Source organism: Linepithema humile, chromosome 5 (assembly GCF_040581485.1).
Source record: "Linepithema humile isolate Giens D197 chromosome 5, Lhum_UNIL_v1.0, whole genome shotgun sequence".
Taxonomy (NCBI): domain Eukaryota; kingdom Metazoa; phylum Arthropoda; class Insecta; order Hymenoptera; family Formicidae; genus Linepithema; species Linepithema humile.
In genome coordinates, this window is record NC_090132.1 from 16,788,043 (window position 1) to 16,808,001 (window position 19,959).

The 19,959-nt window shown below is 34.5% G+C and overlaps 1 protein-coding gene across 4 annotated transcripts in view; it reads left to right on the plus strand.

Annotated features, from left to right (window-relative positions):
• Positions 1-6,024: 6,024 nt before the first annotated feature.
• mtd (mustard) overlaps positions 6,025-19,959 on the plus strand; it is a 123,772-nt gene continuing 109,837 nt past the window's right edge. Inside the window, exon 1 of one of the 4 annotated variants that reach the window (XM_012362320.2) lies at positions 6,025-6,615. In XM_012362320.2, the coding sequence (XP_012217743.1) occupies positions 6,596-6,615 (20 nt within the window). In that variant the 5' untranslated portion in view covers positions 6,025-6,595. Of the gene's footprint in view, positions 6,616-17,440; positions 17,853-19,959 lie in introns of those variants that run through there. The other 3 variants (XM_012362323.2, XM_067355889.1, XM_067355890.1) reach the window with 3 other exon arrangements.

The following is a 19,959-nucleotide window of genomic DNA, read 5'->3' on the forward strand; positions in this document are numbered from 1 at the left end:
TTAACGTTATAGTAAACTTGATAGATCAGTATTGAGTAGTTTTTACGGTAATATATAGATAGTTTTGCCCTCGAAACGCGACGATAAATGGATTCGCGCGCAAGCATGCCGCCTAAAAATAAAGACTACCTAAGCAAGCTGCAGCCGAGGTATTATGCGGCAAAGACGCATCTCGTTACGAACGTGTAATGAAGCTCATGGGGCTCTGACATTCACCCGCTTAGCTTCGCACCATGATGAAATTCGAATAGACAGGCAGCCGTCATCCTTGAGCTAGCTTCTGCTTGCAACCAAGGTCTCGTCGATTTACAATTAGCTGCCCGCCACACATCAGAAACGCTAGCCGATTGGAAAAATAGCGATGCTAAGGAATGTCATTGTCGTTCGGTACATCGTACGTACGTACATACGTAGATCGTTGTGCACCGCGATCGCAAACATGCGAAACTCCGCCGAGGGAGTCAGCTGCAAAAATAGAGAGCGCGAACGCGCTGCTTGCGAAACACGCGCTGCAACGTACAAATTTCAGTGGGAAATTCTTTGTGCACCCAAGTGCACGCTGCGCATTTACTGAAATCGTATTATCGCGATTGAATTTAACGACAGTCAAAGCTTGCGTTCTCTTTGTCTTGAAAAATCTCAGCGTAATTGAACTTGTACATAGCAAAGTAGTTCTGCTCTAAATAATTCTCAAAATATTATTTATCATTTTAATCTCAAACATTAATAAATATTGAAGTCCGATATTTCTACGAACTCAACTGCTGATTAAATCTTTCCTTTGATTGTTGCTTTTAGAGATAAAAGAATTTTCTATTAATATAGAAAAATATTTATTATTTTTGATGAAGTGAAATCTGTTTTATATATACTTTTCTCACGAATACTAAGGTCGTGTGTTTATTTCGTAGTACGTCTTTGTAAACAAAGATCTCAATCGAGTAGCTAAGAATACGATTATCTCTTCTCGAATCGTCGGTTGCTTACGGTCAAGATACAAAGAACTCTACATGAAAATGTTTTTTCAACAGTGACAACCTCGCGCATTGCCGGCGATGTAACGCGCATAAACTCGAATCGTTATCTTATCGACGTTTGATTTGGATAAAGAAATTTCTGCTGTTTCAACTTAATAATAACGAGACGGTAGAGTATGACAAAGCGAAATATAAATTAATATCTTTTTCTTCTTATTACTGCTCGCGATATAAATTGCCGAGGACTTTAATATTATAAATAAGTATTTATTTACAAAATTATTATGTAATTTAAACGTTTTTTATATATGTTTAATTATTTATTAAGTAACCCAATTTTCAAGATCTAAATTTGTGAAGCATACACTTTACGTGTAATTGAATAAAATAGATTTTAAATAAAAATTATAATTTATTTTAAAAAATGAACAACTGGTATACTATAATATATGCGCCAACACGATCCACTTGCGTGATATCGTCGGTTATTGCTACTCTTTGTTTCACAAAGTCACGTGCGTGTTCATCTCACGCTACTCGCGATCGTGCTTTGCGTCGTTTTGTTTGATGAACCTTGTTATTTTTTTTACTATTTACGTCAGTCGAATCACGTGCTTGCTGATTTTGCAGTATTTTCTCGGACAAAGCAGGACAAAAAATAAAAACGAGGGACGATTAGCGCAAAGTCAAACTCTTGACCGGACTCTGCTCTCACAGCTGAGAAAGCAAGTACTTAGCTGTGCAAGTTGCGCGGAAATTATGTGAAATGACTCAACCGTTTGTTGACTCTGTATCCGAAAACATATGCGCATTTAGTTCATTGTTCATTAAACGCACTAGACAAACTAGACCGAACAGAAATGGAACAAAATTATGCGCGCTCTTGTATTTGTCGATAGTCGCCGCCGCACGGTCTATGGATCGCCAAAGGAACAAACACATTGATTTGCGACTGGGACTCTTAGAATATTTTTAATTCAGTCAAATCCTTTAAATAATACAACTTCTGGCAATTTTTAGAGAGAAAGTACTTTTAGAAAAAAATGTGATGTTAGAATATTTACTTTTCAAAACTTATCATTATATAATCGTATGACAGAAAGATTTTAAGATTTCTCAAGTTCCTCAATATCAAAATACCATTTATTGAAACTAAAAAAATGTTAGAAATTTATTTTCATTATAAAAGTGCTTTTAAAATATGAAAAATGTCCAATGATGAAAAAACGGAAACTGTATGACGCAATGGCAAAAAGTAAAAAATTATGCAAAGCATCAGACGTAATATTACTTGCCGTAAATTATTAAAGGGAAAAAGCTGATATCGTATTTCAAATTCTGCAAATTCTACGCACCCATGAAAACGCTGATGAGCTAACACGTGGTTTAATGCGTTCATCGTGTATACTTTATTAACGGCTTACGACAGAGTTGTAGCTTCTCGTAGATGGGAATATTAAATTATTGTCGGGAAGTACTTTACATACAATAGACCTGTTGTTGGATTAGGCCCTGAACCGTACGTCTCGCGGTCTTATTGTTTTTTCAACTTTACCTTTCCTGAATAGTACAACGAGGACTAATAGAATTTTAAACATGTCACTTTAAACTTAGTAATTCTATGATGAAGCGCGCTTCCTTGCATTCACGGAGGCGTATGCTAGACAAATGTTGCATGTGCACAACAATCAAATAAATAATTCATACTTGATCAAAATTACATAAAATTACAGCAAAATTATTAAAGCAATTTTACAAATTTTTGTTCTGAGAGTTTTTAATGTGATAGAAATAATTATGGAGAAAAATGTTTATAAGATCTCTTAAATTAAAGAATTGTAGAATAAAATTTTGTGAAAAAAAGAACAAATGAACAAATTTTTTCGCATCTCGTGATAAGCGAGCGTTTTTAATTTGGCATCACTTTGGTACCAAGCTAAGCGTAAAAACCTTGAAAAATCTACATCCCAGCGTTCACTTTCAAAGGAAGTATTTTCCCAGGCACAAACAATGTCTTTGTTCCCTTTTTCCGTCAGCTACTCGACAGCTCCATTGTCTTGCGCTTTATGGCCTTGAGGACATAACAAACTGGGACAATATCAAGATTCGTTTCTTCCATTTATCATGATTTGCAAAGCGGCAAAAAAGTTTGAGAGACACAGTCGAAAGCATATATGGAAATAAGGTGCAGCTGTTTGATACTAATCACGTTTGTTAGAATGTTGTTAGAACGATATTAACTTCCATATAAGTTATGCGATAAAAATGGGTGACATTAATATAAAACAACAAATTTTAACTCTTCAGTTTCTACTGTGTAAAGCGAAATTATTTCCATCAAATAAAAGTTATAGATAAAATAGATTAATGTACTAATTGTAAATAAGTTTTATTTGTCATTGAACCTACGTGAATAAAACTCATCTTTTTTTCTAACTTCCTAAACTGATTCATTTTTAACACTTAATTTATCTAAATATATTAATACTAATTTTTTAAATTGATTTAATTTTTTAAATTGAAACATCATTATCTTTTGATTATATTTATAGAAAAGGTGATTTACACATTCCTGTATGTTATACATATCTTTATCTACTGTAGTATAAAATTTATTGGATTCATTGTTAAGTGCAGAAATTAAAAAAATGATACATTATATATTTCTTTTCTTATTCTAGATAATAATTATTATTATTGCAATAAATTTTTTTTTTAGTTTGAACAAATAAACTATATATAAAATACATGTACATTAGAGTTATTATTCACGCAATTATCAAGGATGAATAAGATTTGAATGTAACGAGATAAGGCACGATCTATCAATTTTACATCACGCTCTCGTCTTTTCTGACAGACTATTGACAGATAGGCAGATTATCACATCATTCTAAATGCAATCCAAGCGCGTTTTACGGCAGCGGAAAAATCCGCGATTTATGATGGTAATCTGATATGTTCTTTTACATGAATGTTAATCGTCATAATACTCACAAATAGCCTTGGACGAGTTTACAAGGGATCTAATATCGCTAATTCCAACCTCCAAATATAGTACGTAATATCAAACATTCTTAATATCTAATTACCTTATGTATATCCACTAAATGATTTAGTCCATTTAGGTCCATAACGAAATTTAGTATCCGCGAAAGCCAGTTCTGCGTAGAAACGTTGTCGGAATAATTGTTAGAAACACATATAAATTTCACAGAACACACATAACTGAAAAAATTTAAAAGAAGTATATGAATAGACTAGTTCAGTGTAGATACTACGCGCGTTATCTTTCGGCTATTACATCACCTTGATTGACTCTATTGATATACCGACATCAACGCTACGCGCGTCATCTCTCGGTCACCATGACAAGCTCGATTACATTTTTTTGATATATTCAAATATTGTGATGTTCATTGCGCGCCTTTTCAGTCGCCATGATACTTCTACATTAGATCAGTTCGGAACGCGAATGCTCTGCTTTATTCAATCCGTTAAGTGTGTATATAAGAGTGTGCAAATGCGAATTTTGGTCGGAAGTGTCGATTAAAGTGTCGGGCGATTGTAGAATATGTTACTTTCGGCAGATGTTCATAATCAGTGACGATTCGCTGGTCGCTACACCATAGACCGAAACCGGTACAGTTTCAGTGAGTACAAATTTCGATGCTGACACAAAATTACTTGTCATTGAATGTAGCATGTTGAAAATTTAGTTTGTCAATATTAAATCGAGTAAAATATTCTTGTTATGCATATCTCTGTATGACGATCTTGGTGACCATCAGGCCAGTATTGTTTTTATCTCGTTCGCTTTGTGAGTGTGTGTAAATGTACAGAGTGTGGAATAGATTTCGTATATCTATTTTGTATACGCGTCAGTAAAGTGTGCAAGTTAATTTTTGTTTAATAGTTGCGTAATTAAGTGCATATTATCCGGTATTCATCAAGTTTTCGATGGAACTGACACAAAGCAATTCGAGACCGAATGTGCAGCAGATGGAGCAAACTACAATATCCTAGCTGGTGAATACAATTATTTATTCATTATTTGAATAAGTATATAAATTTGTGATAACACATATATACAAATACAATTTGTATTTATCAAATATTTATTAAGATGTTTGCAGGTATTTATTAAAATAATTAGGAAAGAATTTATTGGAAATTTATTAAAGTTTTTAAATAATTATTCACGCAATATATTGCAATATATAGTTATGTTTTATTAATATGAAATAATTATATATAATCAATATATGTAAAGCATGCGTAAAGCATATAATAATTCATAATAATTAAAATATATGTTAATTTTTTTAGGTACAACTGAGAGTGTATAGCTAGGAGATCGGTGAGTCAGAATTATGAACAAAACAATGAAACAATTACACAAAACAATATCATTCACTGCTTTTTCATTCGCCAATATTTATTTCATAATTACTGAGAAACAAATACTTTGACATATCACATTCTTGCTTTTTAAATATAATGCGCTTTGCAAAAAAAGATCTGTTGGGCAATGATTAAAAATCAATTGGCGCATTAAGCTTTCTCTTACTGTAATTCCATTTTAATGTTTATAACTATTTGAATAATCTCTATTGCTCATTTTATAATTGAGTTATCAATGATTCAAATTTCTAACTTATACAGTAATAAATTTTAACGGAATTTAAATTATATACCTTTTTCTTTTAATGAATAATATATTTGATTTAAAATACTTATATATTATTAACAAATATTGGTATATAAATGTCAATTGAAAATCAATTAACTATCCAAATTAAAATCTCTGTTAATTATGAAATAGCAGGCACGATAATTCACGATAATTATGTTGTTGTACGCACGTACAACGACATGCCGTTACAATTTGTTTATTATTTACATTTACACGCAATTATGATAGCACACACAAATTGTATAATTATAAATATTTTCCGTTATTCCGAAATACTCTATCTTATCAACATACCCGCAATTCGTTTCCACCGCATCCAATAGATGGCGGCAGTATTGCAGGCGCGCCGCTCGTCAACAATCGATGACGGTTCGTGCCGCGCGAGTCGCGAGCGGTCGCGAGGCGTCCCATAATTGTATTTTAACCGGTGCGTAAACGCGCCCCAGGTTCCCACCGAATTGTGAACGTCGCAGTGCTATTGTCATCGCATTCCGCGTTATCGAGATCCAGTCGCGTACATCACGCCGCTAGGAAAATCATCGAGGCGCGAGATCCACGAGAAATTCGCTGCACGCGGTGCGTTCCTGTCACTTTTCGCCGCCGTTCTCTCCTCTCTTTTCCCCTTGCCTCCCCGTCTGATTCTTATTATTCGTTGCGTGGTGCTTCGCCGTGTGTAACCGGCTCAATGCAACCGCGTCGCGATCTTCCCGCGTGATCGTCGTGGCGTTTTATCACGTCCTCGGGGACGAGATCCTCGGCCGTCCTCGACACCCATCACATTTCTCGCCGTTTGTGGAAGCTCAGCGTCACCAGGGTGTCCGCCGAAAGGCGTCGAAGCTCCGCTGGAGGAGGAGGAGGAAGAGACTCCACACCGCCAAGAGGGCTCGAGAGGGCGGTCAACAGCGGATACGGCTGACTGGGGATGGCGGACCACAGCAAAATGTGAGTCATTTCCTTTACTTTCTTTTTACTTTGCGCTGCGAAAGGCAAACTTGTGCGAAGAGACGCACTAATACGTCGAAACTTGAATTGAATCGAGGATCTCCACTCGATATCGACTCCTTGGTCTTCTCTTGATTAACATTAACGATTGGTGTCAGTAACGTTGTTTAATATCAATCGTAATTTAACTTAATCAACCTGAAGATTTGAAATAAATTTAAGATTTGAGAGAAATGGTTTTCCGATTTCTCGCTGTCTTAATCAAATATTGTATCTATGATGCATAAGAAAAGTTTAATATTTTTTAAAATTAAATTCGTTGTGTTTACCATCGTCATTCTGAATGTAAAAATCGATGACACTCCGACACTGTAAATTATATATTTTATGCTGCTATTATTTATATCCGTAGAAGTGTAGCAAAATATCGAATAGAATAAGTCATTATGAGATCGAACATTTTTTGGCGAAACATTTTTAAGCACGATTAAAGCATTAACAACTTTTTTAAATAAAACAGTTTCTTGTTATAACTAAAAAATTTATATTTGAAAAAAATTATACCTATTAATGGTACATTAATAGTATAATGGAAATGATATATTAATGATATAATAGAAAAATTAGAGTGTCTTAAAAATCAACTGATTTTTTGTTCTTATTTAAATTTGGAAATAAAGAAAAAAATAATTAAAAGTCAGTTAAATTCAGATTGAGTTTAACCAACGTCACTGAATCAGATGTTACTCAGATGCTAAAACGGGCTTTCAAACACCCAATATATTCCGGGACGTACGTCATCGTTCTCGAGAACGAGGGGAATACTGCGGCGATGTTGCCGTATGGGAATAGTATGAAAGATATTAAAGTTGAATTTACTTGAGAGGATTTCATTCTTAATTTATTTGTGTTCGAGAAATACGACACTTTTCGAAGGTCACTTCGAAGGTCGTCTGATATAAAAATGTGATTAACACCAGCGCGATATCTTCGAATTAATTTGAAGAACGCGAATCGAACATTCCCTGTATTGAAACTTGATACTTTACTGATTAAGCTGTCATCAGATTGATTACTGAATTGACTATGTTATATGTATAATTGTGATTCTACAGATGTGCAAATGTATTCAGGTGAAATTTCTCGTTACACGGAATTTTAATAAAGCGTCTGATATCTTGTTTTGTCTCAAGTAGTGACGCAAATTCGAAAAAGAAATGTTCGATCTCATAATGGCTTATTCTATTCGATATTCTGCTACACTTCTACGGATATAAATAATAGCAGCATAAAATATATAATTTACAGTGTCGGAGTGTCATCGATTTTTACATTCAGAATGTCTGTCACAATCAATATTATAGTTATATCAACTATTTAGAAATTAACTAAATTTAAATAGAAATATGACAACACTTCATTAACACAACTAAATCTACTTTTGCGTTATTCTATTATATTTTCTAAAAATAAAAGCTCTTTTAATTAATGAGGTGTTTTGTTTATAATGTCAAATATCGCAATAAATATAATGTAAAATATCAATAAAAATAAAAATAATGTCGTGTTAATAAAAAGTTCGTGTTTAACGAAGTAAATGTTGTAGAAACTCCGTTATTTATATATTATTTATATTATTTTAGCTTTCTTGTTTACTGGGGACAAAATTAAAAATAGATCCGGTCAAACCTTAGTCAATTTTAATGGATGTTATTGGAAAGATTCTATATAAAATAAAATAATATAAAATAACATTAAAAAGATACTTTTTTATAAATACATATCTAGTGCATAATTATTAATCGTGATATTATGATTAATTGCGTTTATATATTTTTGCGGATAGCATCGTGAATTGAAAAGCGTCGCGAAGTCAAACAGGCGCCTGTTGTTGAAAGCATCTTCTACGAGGATCACGGTTTTTCTACGCCCACGTAATGAGCGCTAAATTATGAACATTCGCTCGCAAGGTCGAATGCAAAAAGTCTGGGCCCGAAGCAATAGTGTACAAGATAGAAATAGATTTCGAAAAGAATTAGGTTAGTTCGAGGAGCTCTTAATATCGTACATGATATAAATTTTATTAATATCAAATGTCATCACGGTAATACTTATCTTGCATAAATAAAAATCATTATTATTATCGGTTGTTCGTAAACTTTTGCGTTTTAAGACGGTGACAAAGTTACATCAATGACCGATATGCATATATATGTGAGATATATTTCTATTTTTGTATATTTATTAACATAATAATCGAATTTAACGATTTTTTCTATTTGCCTGTTGAATTTAAAGTAGATCGTACACTTATCGAATTTGCGTTCTACAAAAGTTTTCTATTCGTCACTTTCGTTGCTAATGGTATAAGTTATAGCAAGTCTTGGTAGTGGAAAAACGTATATTATAGGTGTGCAAAGCACATCTCAAACCCGATCTGTGCTACGGCCGTGGCCGCTCGTACACATTTTACTCGACTCGTGTGCGTGTATTTTTCTGTATTGCTCATACACGTGCGTAATAATGTAGTATCTAAAAACAAGGTTTGTTATGAATGCTGTCTTCCAAGTATTCTCAATACTTACATTGTGCTGCATAGTTGGATCTTCGGCAGTGATCGTTATCGTATCTGTTTATGCATGGTTTGCCGTAACGCGCATAATATATCAAATAATTCAATGATATTTTATGATACTTGCTATTGCGATTTCAAATATGTATATATACATATATGCATATATACATATATTGTTGTTATTATTTAGACAAGAGATAACTAATAACATGGCTCATAAATTTATAATTAATTAATTCCATTAATTTAATTTGATTAATCGAGAAATTAATTGACGTTTTGATTACCGAGAACTAAACTCGGTGATTAAGCCACTAGATTATGCGATACGTTCTGTTGATAGTAATCGATAAGAGTTTTCATACAGTGCTGTTCATGTCGTGTAGAAAGGTTGATTATTCATAGATCAAGTTTTCACTCGCGTGAATTCGAACGGAATTGAAACGATCGTTAAGTCTTACAATGTGAATCGCATTACATATCATACTCTGCAAGTATGGACCTTACTTTATGCAGCGGTCGATATTTGGGCTAGATTCCCCGGAAGATGTATACAATACCAGGACATGTGGTATACCGGGTGTCGTACGATGAAATATTGAGAGCCAAGGGATGTTTCATGTTCGATTCCTGTGTTGTAGAGGTCGAACGAACTTTAGAAGTCCGTCATCGTGAATATACAATCGCGCGTAATTAGCAATATAAATTCAATTCTATATAATTTTTCGCGTATTTTTGTAGCTATAGATTTTTATACGCTATTTTTAAATATTTTATTATTTATGTATTTTACAATATTAGTAAATACAATTAATGTTTCTAATATATTAATATTTATTTATTTTGTTTTATAAAAATATTTTAAATACACATTTATTTAGTAAATTTTGTATATTATTTACTTCGAGTTTGTTCATGCAGACATAATGATATTTGGAACTGACATTATGACATTATGACATTATAATATTTGGAATTTTTTTTTCTGAACTTGATAATTATCAAAGTCTGTATTAAATATAAAATATATGTATGACCTTGGCTCACATCGTTCTAAATCGTAATCGTAATTGAAAACTAAAAGACTTTTTACTGGCATCGCTTTTGTGATAAGTTTTGCTACTTAAAGTTCGTGCTATATCTATTTGCACAGACGTTGCCTTATCTGAGAAGTCTCTGCTTGCAAGATCAAATCGTCTTTCTCGCAGTATATACTTTGCATATACTCAGTACGAGGTGAAAAGATGTCAAGATCGTCGATAAATTTTGTTTTTTTTTTCTCTCACGCCATTTGTCTCGCACAATTAGCGCACATATGTTAATTAGGAGCGTTCTTTTATTTCCGTTGTTGCTTATCTGTAAATTTTTGACCGTAATATACAAGTTTATTTTCTGTTTGCAAAAAGATTCGTAATTTGCAATTTAAAAGACTGTCAAAAATATCGGAATAACTTAACTTAGAAAAAATATAATATTAATGTGTAAGGAAAATTAATGATGTAACCGGGGAGAGAAATGAATGCCATAAAATTTTTGTTTTATTTCTTTATATTTTGTATTTAACTTTCTTTTATGCACAATTACTTATATTGTACAAAAAGCAATTAAAAAGCAATTTATACAGGATGTTCTAAACTAACCGCATCACAAAAATTTCTAAAGTCATTTAGAGACGAAAATCTGCATACCAAAATGTCGAGACTACAGTAATTTTTAAATGCGAAGTGTTTAAAGTTGATTAAATTATCAAAAATTTACACGCTCAGGCATGTCGCATATTGATTTTTATATTTTTGCTATATGAGAGATCTAAAAAATCTGAATTTTATTGACGAATAATACGGCTGGTCTGAAACACCTTATACTTTACATTATTTTTAACTTTATTTTCTTAATGATATTAAAATAAAACATTGAATTGGTTTACCGGCACGAGCGCAGCAGCGGAGTTATTCATAAGTTGATCTGTAACGTACAAAGTACATCCAAATTATAGTAACGTTTAAAATAATTATTTAAGAAATAATTATTACGCACATTAAACTTTTACTCGTCTTTTATGCAAATATCTAATAAAAGAATTATATCTTTATATCTAGTAACTATAAATATTAAAAATTGCAAATTTTTTACTGAATATTTTAAAGTTTCTAAATGTGATACATTACATAATATATTACATGCAATATTTTACAAATAACAGATAATAATGATAAATGATTATTTACCTTAAAGTTGCTCTACTGGCGCCCGATGCTTTTCTTGAGTCTTCTTTTCTTCTCAACCCTCTTTGCAGTCCTTTAAAGCACTCACACGCGTTTGCAACGCGAATGCATGTGAGTGCTTTGAAGGACTGCAAAAAGGATTGAAAGAGGAGGCTCAGGAAGAGAATCGGGTGTGAGCGGAGCAACTTTAGGGTAAATAATCATTTATTTATTATGTCTTATTTGTAAAATATTACGTAATGTAACACACATAGAAACTTTAAAATATTTAATAAAAGATTGCAATTTTTAATATTTGTGGTTATTAGATAAAAATATGTAATTCTTTATTAAATATTTGCATAAAAGATGAATAAAAGTTTAATGTACGTAATAATTATTTTTCATATAATTATTTTAAGCGTTGCTATAATTGGATGTACTTTGTATGTTATAGATCAACTTGTGAACAACTCCACTGCTGCGCATCGTGCCGGTAAGTCAACCAATCTGTTTTATTTTAAACTTTTATTAAGAGAATAGATAAATAGATTTAAAAATAATGTAAAATATACAAGATGTCTCAGATTAACCGTATCATCTATTAATAGCAAATTTCTGAGGTTTTTCATCTGGTAAGGATATAAAAATCAATAATTTTGACAATTTTATTAATGACACTTTGCGTTTGAAAATTACTGTAGTCTCAACATTTTGATATAAAGATTTCCGTTTTTAAATAACCTCAGGAATTTGCTATTAACGGGTGATACAGTTAGTTGGGGACACCCTGTATATTAATTCTTTATCAAGTAAAGCTGTGCTAAAAAAAATTTGAGCTGGAGGGAATTCTTTATCTTGAAATTTTGATGTTGCCTGAGTCTGATGTATATATTGCACTTCTTATCTAAATTATTATACCGTTTGTATATGTATATCGGTCTGCATTGACACGACGGTGTCAACAACAAACGCAGACACAGACTTGAGGAATATTTAAATATGTTTGTAATACATATTTGCCATCACATAATACACGTGTATAGAACAAACAGCGATATATATGAATAGTAGATATTAATGAATATTTTTTGCTTGGCTACACATTGAAATAATTGTTCTGGCGCATTAACCGCACGTATCGCACTAGTCGAGCGCCGTCTAAATTATGCAATTTTTAATTAGAAGCAACACTGAAATTCGGCGCATATTTATTCCGCGCATTTGACGTCAACCAAGAAAGGTAAGAAATAATTTCTCTGCTTTTGCAGTAAATTACGCAGTTATGATTCTGTTTTGATAATTTGCTTCCGCAGTTCTGCTTAAAATGACTAGGCGGAATATTGATCTAAAATTAATATACTTATTAATTAGCAGCAATTTATTTTGAAAACAAATTGGAGGAAAATAATATATCATATTTATCTAAATTTTTTCAAAATAAATAAAATTATATTAAAAAATAAAATTTTTGCCTTTTTTGTGTTTTATCGAGTAATTCGCGAAAGGAAGAAAAAGGATTATTTTAATATATTTTATTTTCAACTGATTGTCACATTATATGCGCCAAGGCAATTATTCAAAAAATAGTTAACATTATTATCAAGTTACACACACACACGATCGTGACTTGAAACCGATAAAATTTTTATTCTAAGTATTCGAAATGATCTTTACGCTTCAACAACTTTTTACATTAATAAAATCGTGATTAGGATGAAACATAGTTTTTCATATCTATGGTTTATCTACTGAAAATTGAATTTATCAAAATTCTATTGATTTTTATGGCGTGCTGTGATTCCATCCAACCAATTTCTTCAATTTATCGATATCATGTCCGATGGACAAATGCTTTTCTGTCGCGTCCAAGCGACGCGGCGGATCGACATGTAGGAGGAAGCGATTTTTCATTATGCGCCATTCCGCTTGATTTATGCAAGGGCGAGTCGTGTGTGCATCGCATATAGTGCACCAATGTGTGTAACAGTTATTAATGTTAGGTTACTGGAGAACCAACCTAACCCAAGTGGCCGCAACGATCAGACGGCCATCCTATCTCGACTTTCGAGCGAAACTGGGGGTTTGTCATCGCGATATATGCAATGTGATAAAGTGATCTAGGTTACATTACCTTCCATCACTCGTCTTCCAGAGTAACAATCTCGTATCAAAGGCTCGGCGCTGCAGAAACTTCCAATCTGGCAAATTCAGCATGTTCAATAAATCGATATCGGTAAATAGGGTTCTTTATCGAAATGCATCACAAACATACGTCTTCTTTTAGCAAATCTGTTATTGTTACATTATTATTTGCAAAATTTAACACATTTAACAAAGAAAATAAATTATCAACATAAACTTGAAATAAAAACAATGTTAAGTAATGATAATGATTGAAATTATTACTATTTTTTGCCTACAGCATGTAATTTTTCAGCCATTAATTTAGTTTTCTAAAATTTTTGACACTTTATTTTGTTTTTAAATCAAGTTTAAATCAAGTTTTTAAATCAAGTTTCCAACCGCTTTGGAAAATTTCATAATACTTATCGCCAAAAATGCAATAATGTGACCGCTATGTTCGTGACGGAATAGTCGGATAAAAGAAGGTCGAGATAAGACACGGCGTGTTTAGCACTGGTGGTGTCCATCTCGCGCAAGCATTTACTCGATGGCACGCTGGTGGATTTTAGTTCATTTGCTTAGGTACATATGCGCGACCGTAGCTGATTATGTGCAGCTGCGAGAGCGACGCGTGTCGCGTGTGGGTGTTTTCACAGTCCGGATAAGCCACTGCATCTGCTTTTCTGTAAACTGGTTCTTCTCACATCCGAGTCTTATCTGGCAATCTCGTGAATGATCCACAAACGCGCGATGAGAATGGCGACAAACGGCGTTTCGTATCATCATTTTTTGTTATAGTTGATCATTCGCGAGATTAATTGGTTTCATTCGTGTTATATATAATGCTCAGAGCTGAATTAAATGGAATATTCACAATTTGTAAAATATATTTTAACGGTATTAAATATTTTACAAATTATGAATTTTATTCGTTTTAGTTTTGTACGTTTCACATTACAAACGAGACAGAATAACACGAAATGAAGTAAAACAGGTAGATAAATTAAAAGTGGATTGAGAAACCGTAAACTCATCGATGAGTTTACTTTGCTTTAACAGGAATAACTTGACACAACATTGAATTTTTGTTTCTTAGTAATTGCACAAGTTTTTAAAAATTTCCATCGATCTTAAGATAAACTTTAATGGAATATCTTAAGCGTGTATTAAGTATTAAAAAAATAACAAGTTTCCTAGATCTTGTCGTGCGTCAAACAAGACTTTTAAGAATTTCCATCCCAAGTACGTGTTAGTAAACTGAAGCTTATGAAATAGTGATTTTATAAACATGTAGCATCCGGAAAAATACTCAATGAAGTCTTCGAGTTCTATTTTCAAATCTCGGTCACAATTTTGGGAAACGGATGGAAAAAAGTCGTCTGAATTCTCATTAACGACGGCCTTGTCGTTTCAACACTCCTCTCTCTTTTTTTCTTTTTTTTGGTTTGTTGAGCTTCATATTTTTATCATATTCTCTGCTTGCACTGTCCAAGGTCTTCTATAAAACGTGACGCACACTTTTATATAAAAATTACAAGAGATATTCAATGGTATGATTATAATTAGTCGTCCGCCGGCTAATGGTGGACTGATAAACGATCGATAGCGACGCGCAGCTGTTTTCAATCGGAACACTGCATGACGAAGTACATGCTGCCTTATTCTCGATGATGTAAAGGATACATACGTTAATACGTGTTGATCTATTTTCATGACGTATTTACCGATATATTCACGTGTTTAATCATAGAATAAATATAGTCGCAGATATTTACTGAAAGTATCTAGGCACAAGTATAATGTATGTACATAGTATCTATGTATAATGCAGATGTAATATAGATTTATTATTTCTATCTTTACACCTATCTATTACGTATACATTTATCTATGATCCTGATTAAACGCTAATTCATCGCTCGCCGCCATGCTTTCGGATTGTGCGTCAATAATGTTCTGCTCGCGGCTCGTGGCGAGAGGTTACGGATAAACTGACATTGACAGAGGTGCATGTACGCTAGCGTGGTAATAATGCGAGAGTAATAATTCCCGCGATGGGATTCCGCTATTAATAGATAGCGGGACGGACTCTGTTACTAGCCAGTTGCGAACAGTGTGCCGGCGATGTCGCGATAATGTGACTTTTTAATCACGATTATCTAACCACGCGTTCTATCGATTAGCTGATCAGCTGATGAGCTTTCTAGTGCCGAGGTGCCTGCTTGAAACATCAGATTCGAGATTGATTCTAACCACATTCTATGATAAGGTCCGAATAAAGTAATTGGAATGTTGGAATTAGCTGTCGTCACAAAAAGTGTCTTAAAATCTAAAGAAAATTTTTACATTAAATTAGTAGTCTAAATTTAACTTTTCTTATATTTAATAATATTTTTTTTTCTTGTTATTATTTTATTAGACCTATTTATATAATATATAAATTTTAAGCTTTGAAGGTATTAAAATAATACATAAATATTACATTATAATACATTAATATATGTATATCCATGAATAATAAATATATCAATACGCGGAAAATACAATATTTTATTAGGATTTTCGACATGTTTCGTATGAATGACGGTTTATCTGGTATTTTTCAACAATGTAACTGGTTGTCATTACTTCCTTTTAATTTGATATTCGCTAAATACGTAATTATAACTTTTGATATTCTTGTAACGATTATCTTGCAAGTTAAAAAATATTGCAGTGTCGCGTAATTATCTTCTACCCCAACATTGAATACATCGATATCTTGGCCGCGACACGGAAAGAAGGTGACAAGATATCGAGCGAAGTCGCGCGGTTCGGGAGCACCGTGCGTGATTTATGCCGATGGTTAGAAACGTCTGTCACACGCTGGCTCTCAATGAATCGTCGCGGAGTAACGAAACGTCGATTGGATCGGGACAACCCGGGTAGGGTGCGGGGATCGGGGAGGCCGTCGATACCGAACGACCTTGCGGCATCGACCAACCCTCTGCTCTTCTCTTGGCTTTTCGAGTCTATATACAGTACTTCTCCGTTTACTACGCCCTCTTACCGCCTCTCTTTCTCTCCCTTTCGTTACCCTTCTCTCTGCAGACTGCCGTCCTCCGAGGCTGTCTGACCCTCTTCAGCCTTCGGGAAAGTTACGATAATCCGTGTATATACCCGATTTGCGCGTTATCGAGAACGAATTAAGTATCCGCTCGCGTCAGTCAGGTAATTTAACGCGCCGCTGATGCGTGTTGCATCATTTGCGATATGTCGTTTTTATCGTCTATGTGTATGGGCGTACGTTGTTTATGTTGTATTGGTTGTATTAGTGCGAGAAGTTTTATCGATTATTCGATGCATTTGCTAATGCAGGAAATCGTATCTGAAATGACGTTTATATTGCGCAGGATTTTGCAAGAGTTTAACATCGAAGTGATCGTTTTTTTATTGTGATGTCTAAAATCGAGTATTTAGATTCTTTTTTTTTTATAACTCGAGAACACTCCAACTTACCATTTCTCGAGTACGAATTAGATATGCTAATTTTATGATTATTCCGGTTCCCGGGCCTTTTCCGCAATTCCATTTCTTCGGCGCGAGTGAAAACGTTTTAAAACTACCGGAGCGGCATAACGACGTATCGGCGTAACGTCGGCAAGGTCTTCACGACGCTCAGGAATGGTCCACGAATAATATATCCTTCAAGGACCAACAGCGGTCTCCTTCCTATCCATTTTCTTGGATGTAATTTCTCGATGCATCGTCGTGACGACAGTGACGAGTAAGACAATGGCGGGTGAACGAGGAGGAGTCCATTCCGTTGGCAACTCGACAACAGATCCCGTCCATCTGCGTCGTGAGGGACGGGCGGGCGAGACACACGAGCAGCGAAGGGAGGTGGAGTCTCCACCCGACGGGGTGGCTACGGTCCTGGGGTCGCCGAGGGTGGGTTAGGCCGTGACGCGTTCGGCCCGAGGGGTGGGAAAGGTTACCCCGCTGGTAGAACGGGAGGGTGCCCCGAAGCGCGGAGGGTGTGCGCTTCCGTTTGAACATCGGTGAAACGTCAGTTACCTCGCGACGATCCTTCCGCGAGGACTTTGTCCGATCGCGCTACGTTCCGGGTTATCTCGTTCATGCCGCGCGCTTGTTTGTAATCAGTTTTTCGGCTTGACTTTACCCGCGGATTTCTCGACGGCAGCTATTAGTGCTACGATCTCGCGGGAAAAGCCAGTTTTCTCTCTCTATCTCTCTCTCCGGTAACTTTATCCTACGGTTAACCACGCGTAAGAGTTACGCTGCATGCTAGTGTGATTCTCTTCGGCGTCGACCTGAAACTTCATCCGTAGGTTAGTTAATCTCTCAGCGTTGCGATTTAAAAAAAAAGAAAAAAAAAACAGGAAATTAGTTAGTCTCTGAATAATTCTTGAGACCAGTTAAGTAAAGGCGAATAGAAGTATGAGTTACGTTGGAATGCATACAATTTTTCTTCAATATAGTTTTCTCGGGTTTAGAAAAATTATGGTATAAAGAATGCTAATCCGAATATATATGTACAACTCCACGAACGTTGCTTTGTGTTTGCGGATTTAGACAACGGAATCATTCACGTTGTTTTTCCCGATGAAGCGCAAGAATTCTTTGTTTTACTCATGGGACGAATAAATTTACATTATGTTTGCATATTTATGAATAGCGCACATTTGTGGACATTTGACGTTTTGAGAATTCAAATTGGCCGGAGAGTTTGTCATTAAAATTAACACACTCTCATATTTATAGTCGTAAACAGTTTTCTGTTTATTACAAATGTGTTTATAACATTATTATTCATAGGGACATTTTATTTTATTTTATTTTTTATTATCTGATAATGATTGCAGAAAAGAGAAAAAGATTTCTTTCCACTCATTTGCGTTAGGTATTTGTAAGATTTTTGTTGGCGTTTCAGAAGAGCTGCACATCGAGAGCACTCGCGAAAATGTTAAAGGCGAAGGTCCTGGGGCATCTTTGCATGTAAACAATGAGAGCAACAGAGAATTGATGTGCTACTGACGTACTACTGACGCGACATTGACGTGCGAGTAAACCTTAAACGGTCAGTCTAAACGTGGCTCGTCGAGAACCGAAGCATTTCTTGATTAAACAGGCGTTAACACGCCTATTACGCGCGTGCGATGGCGAGGCCGATAAAAACGATTTCCACACCGACACACGATGGGCAATTAATGCGATGATAATCACTCACGCGTTCGCGCGCGCAGACTTTTGTTCGTTGACTTATACACCTCGTCGGTAGAATATCGAAAACAAATATACGTCGTTGAGAAATACGAATTTTGTAGGGAGCGAGTACGCGATAGGTTTGTTGATTTCCTTTTGATCCTTTCTAACATTGGCTGTACATTATTTTATTTCATCTAAAAATTGAGGCATGTGATTATTTTGAATTTAAAACGAGAGGGATAGTCCGCGCAATTATGCCCTGGAGAGCAATTCGTATCTATTGACAGTTGAAATAAGTTTATTCATTTGTTTTACTTCTGTTGTATGCGCTACCTTGTTTAAAAATTATATATATATATATTTTTTTTTTAAAGAAAGAAACGATGCAGATTGAAAAGAGTTTCAAAAAATGTACAAATGTTCTTGATAATATATTTGGCAGGGCGTAGAGTTATCATATTTTAATCTAAACAATGAAAAACATAAAAAATTTATATTTTATCTTTGCTATAATAATTAATGGGAAATAAAAAACAAAAAAAATCTGAGAGATCTAAAATATTTTAATTTGAAATTAGAATAAGTAGCTGTCACAATAGATGCGATTCAATTGATTTTCATTATTATTTACGGAACCTCTCGAAAGCAGGTCTCAACCACGTGCCCTATTTATCTAGTAAAAGTGTCTGTGTAAGGCATTCGGACTATCCCAACAATCTTCGATTCAATTCGTCTTTCCGATCTTTCCTGGCACTTCCTTTCTCTCGTGGAAGGAGTTAATGACAAGACAACGCGGTAACACAACTGAAAGACTTTATTGAAACTGGTTACGGTGCAAGAGATAAAGGAGGGAGTCGATCTCTTAGAGATCGAATAACAGGATTCATTGAGGCGCGCATCGTCGTGACGAGTCGCGAAGGGGGGACGATGAGCTTTATCGCTTTTCAATCTATCGAGGGTTAAGTACGTCGAGAAAGCACTCTTCTCAAATGCACTCGACCGTTGGAATCCTGCCAGCGAAGGATAATAACCTTCACCCTTGCCGGAGATCATCTGAACGGTTTGCATTAACGTCGATTTAAAACGATGCGTCGCATCACGCAAACGTCGCGTTTTATGGCGTCAATTTAAGACGTGTTTCAACTTTTCTTCGTATAGAGATTTTTTTTAAGTACATAGATAAAAATTTTTCGAGTTCTCGCCCCATCCACGCTTTGAAATTTACATTTA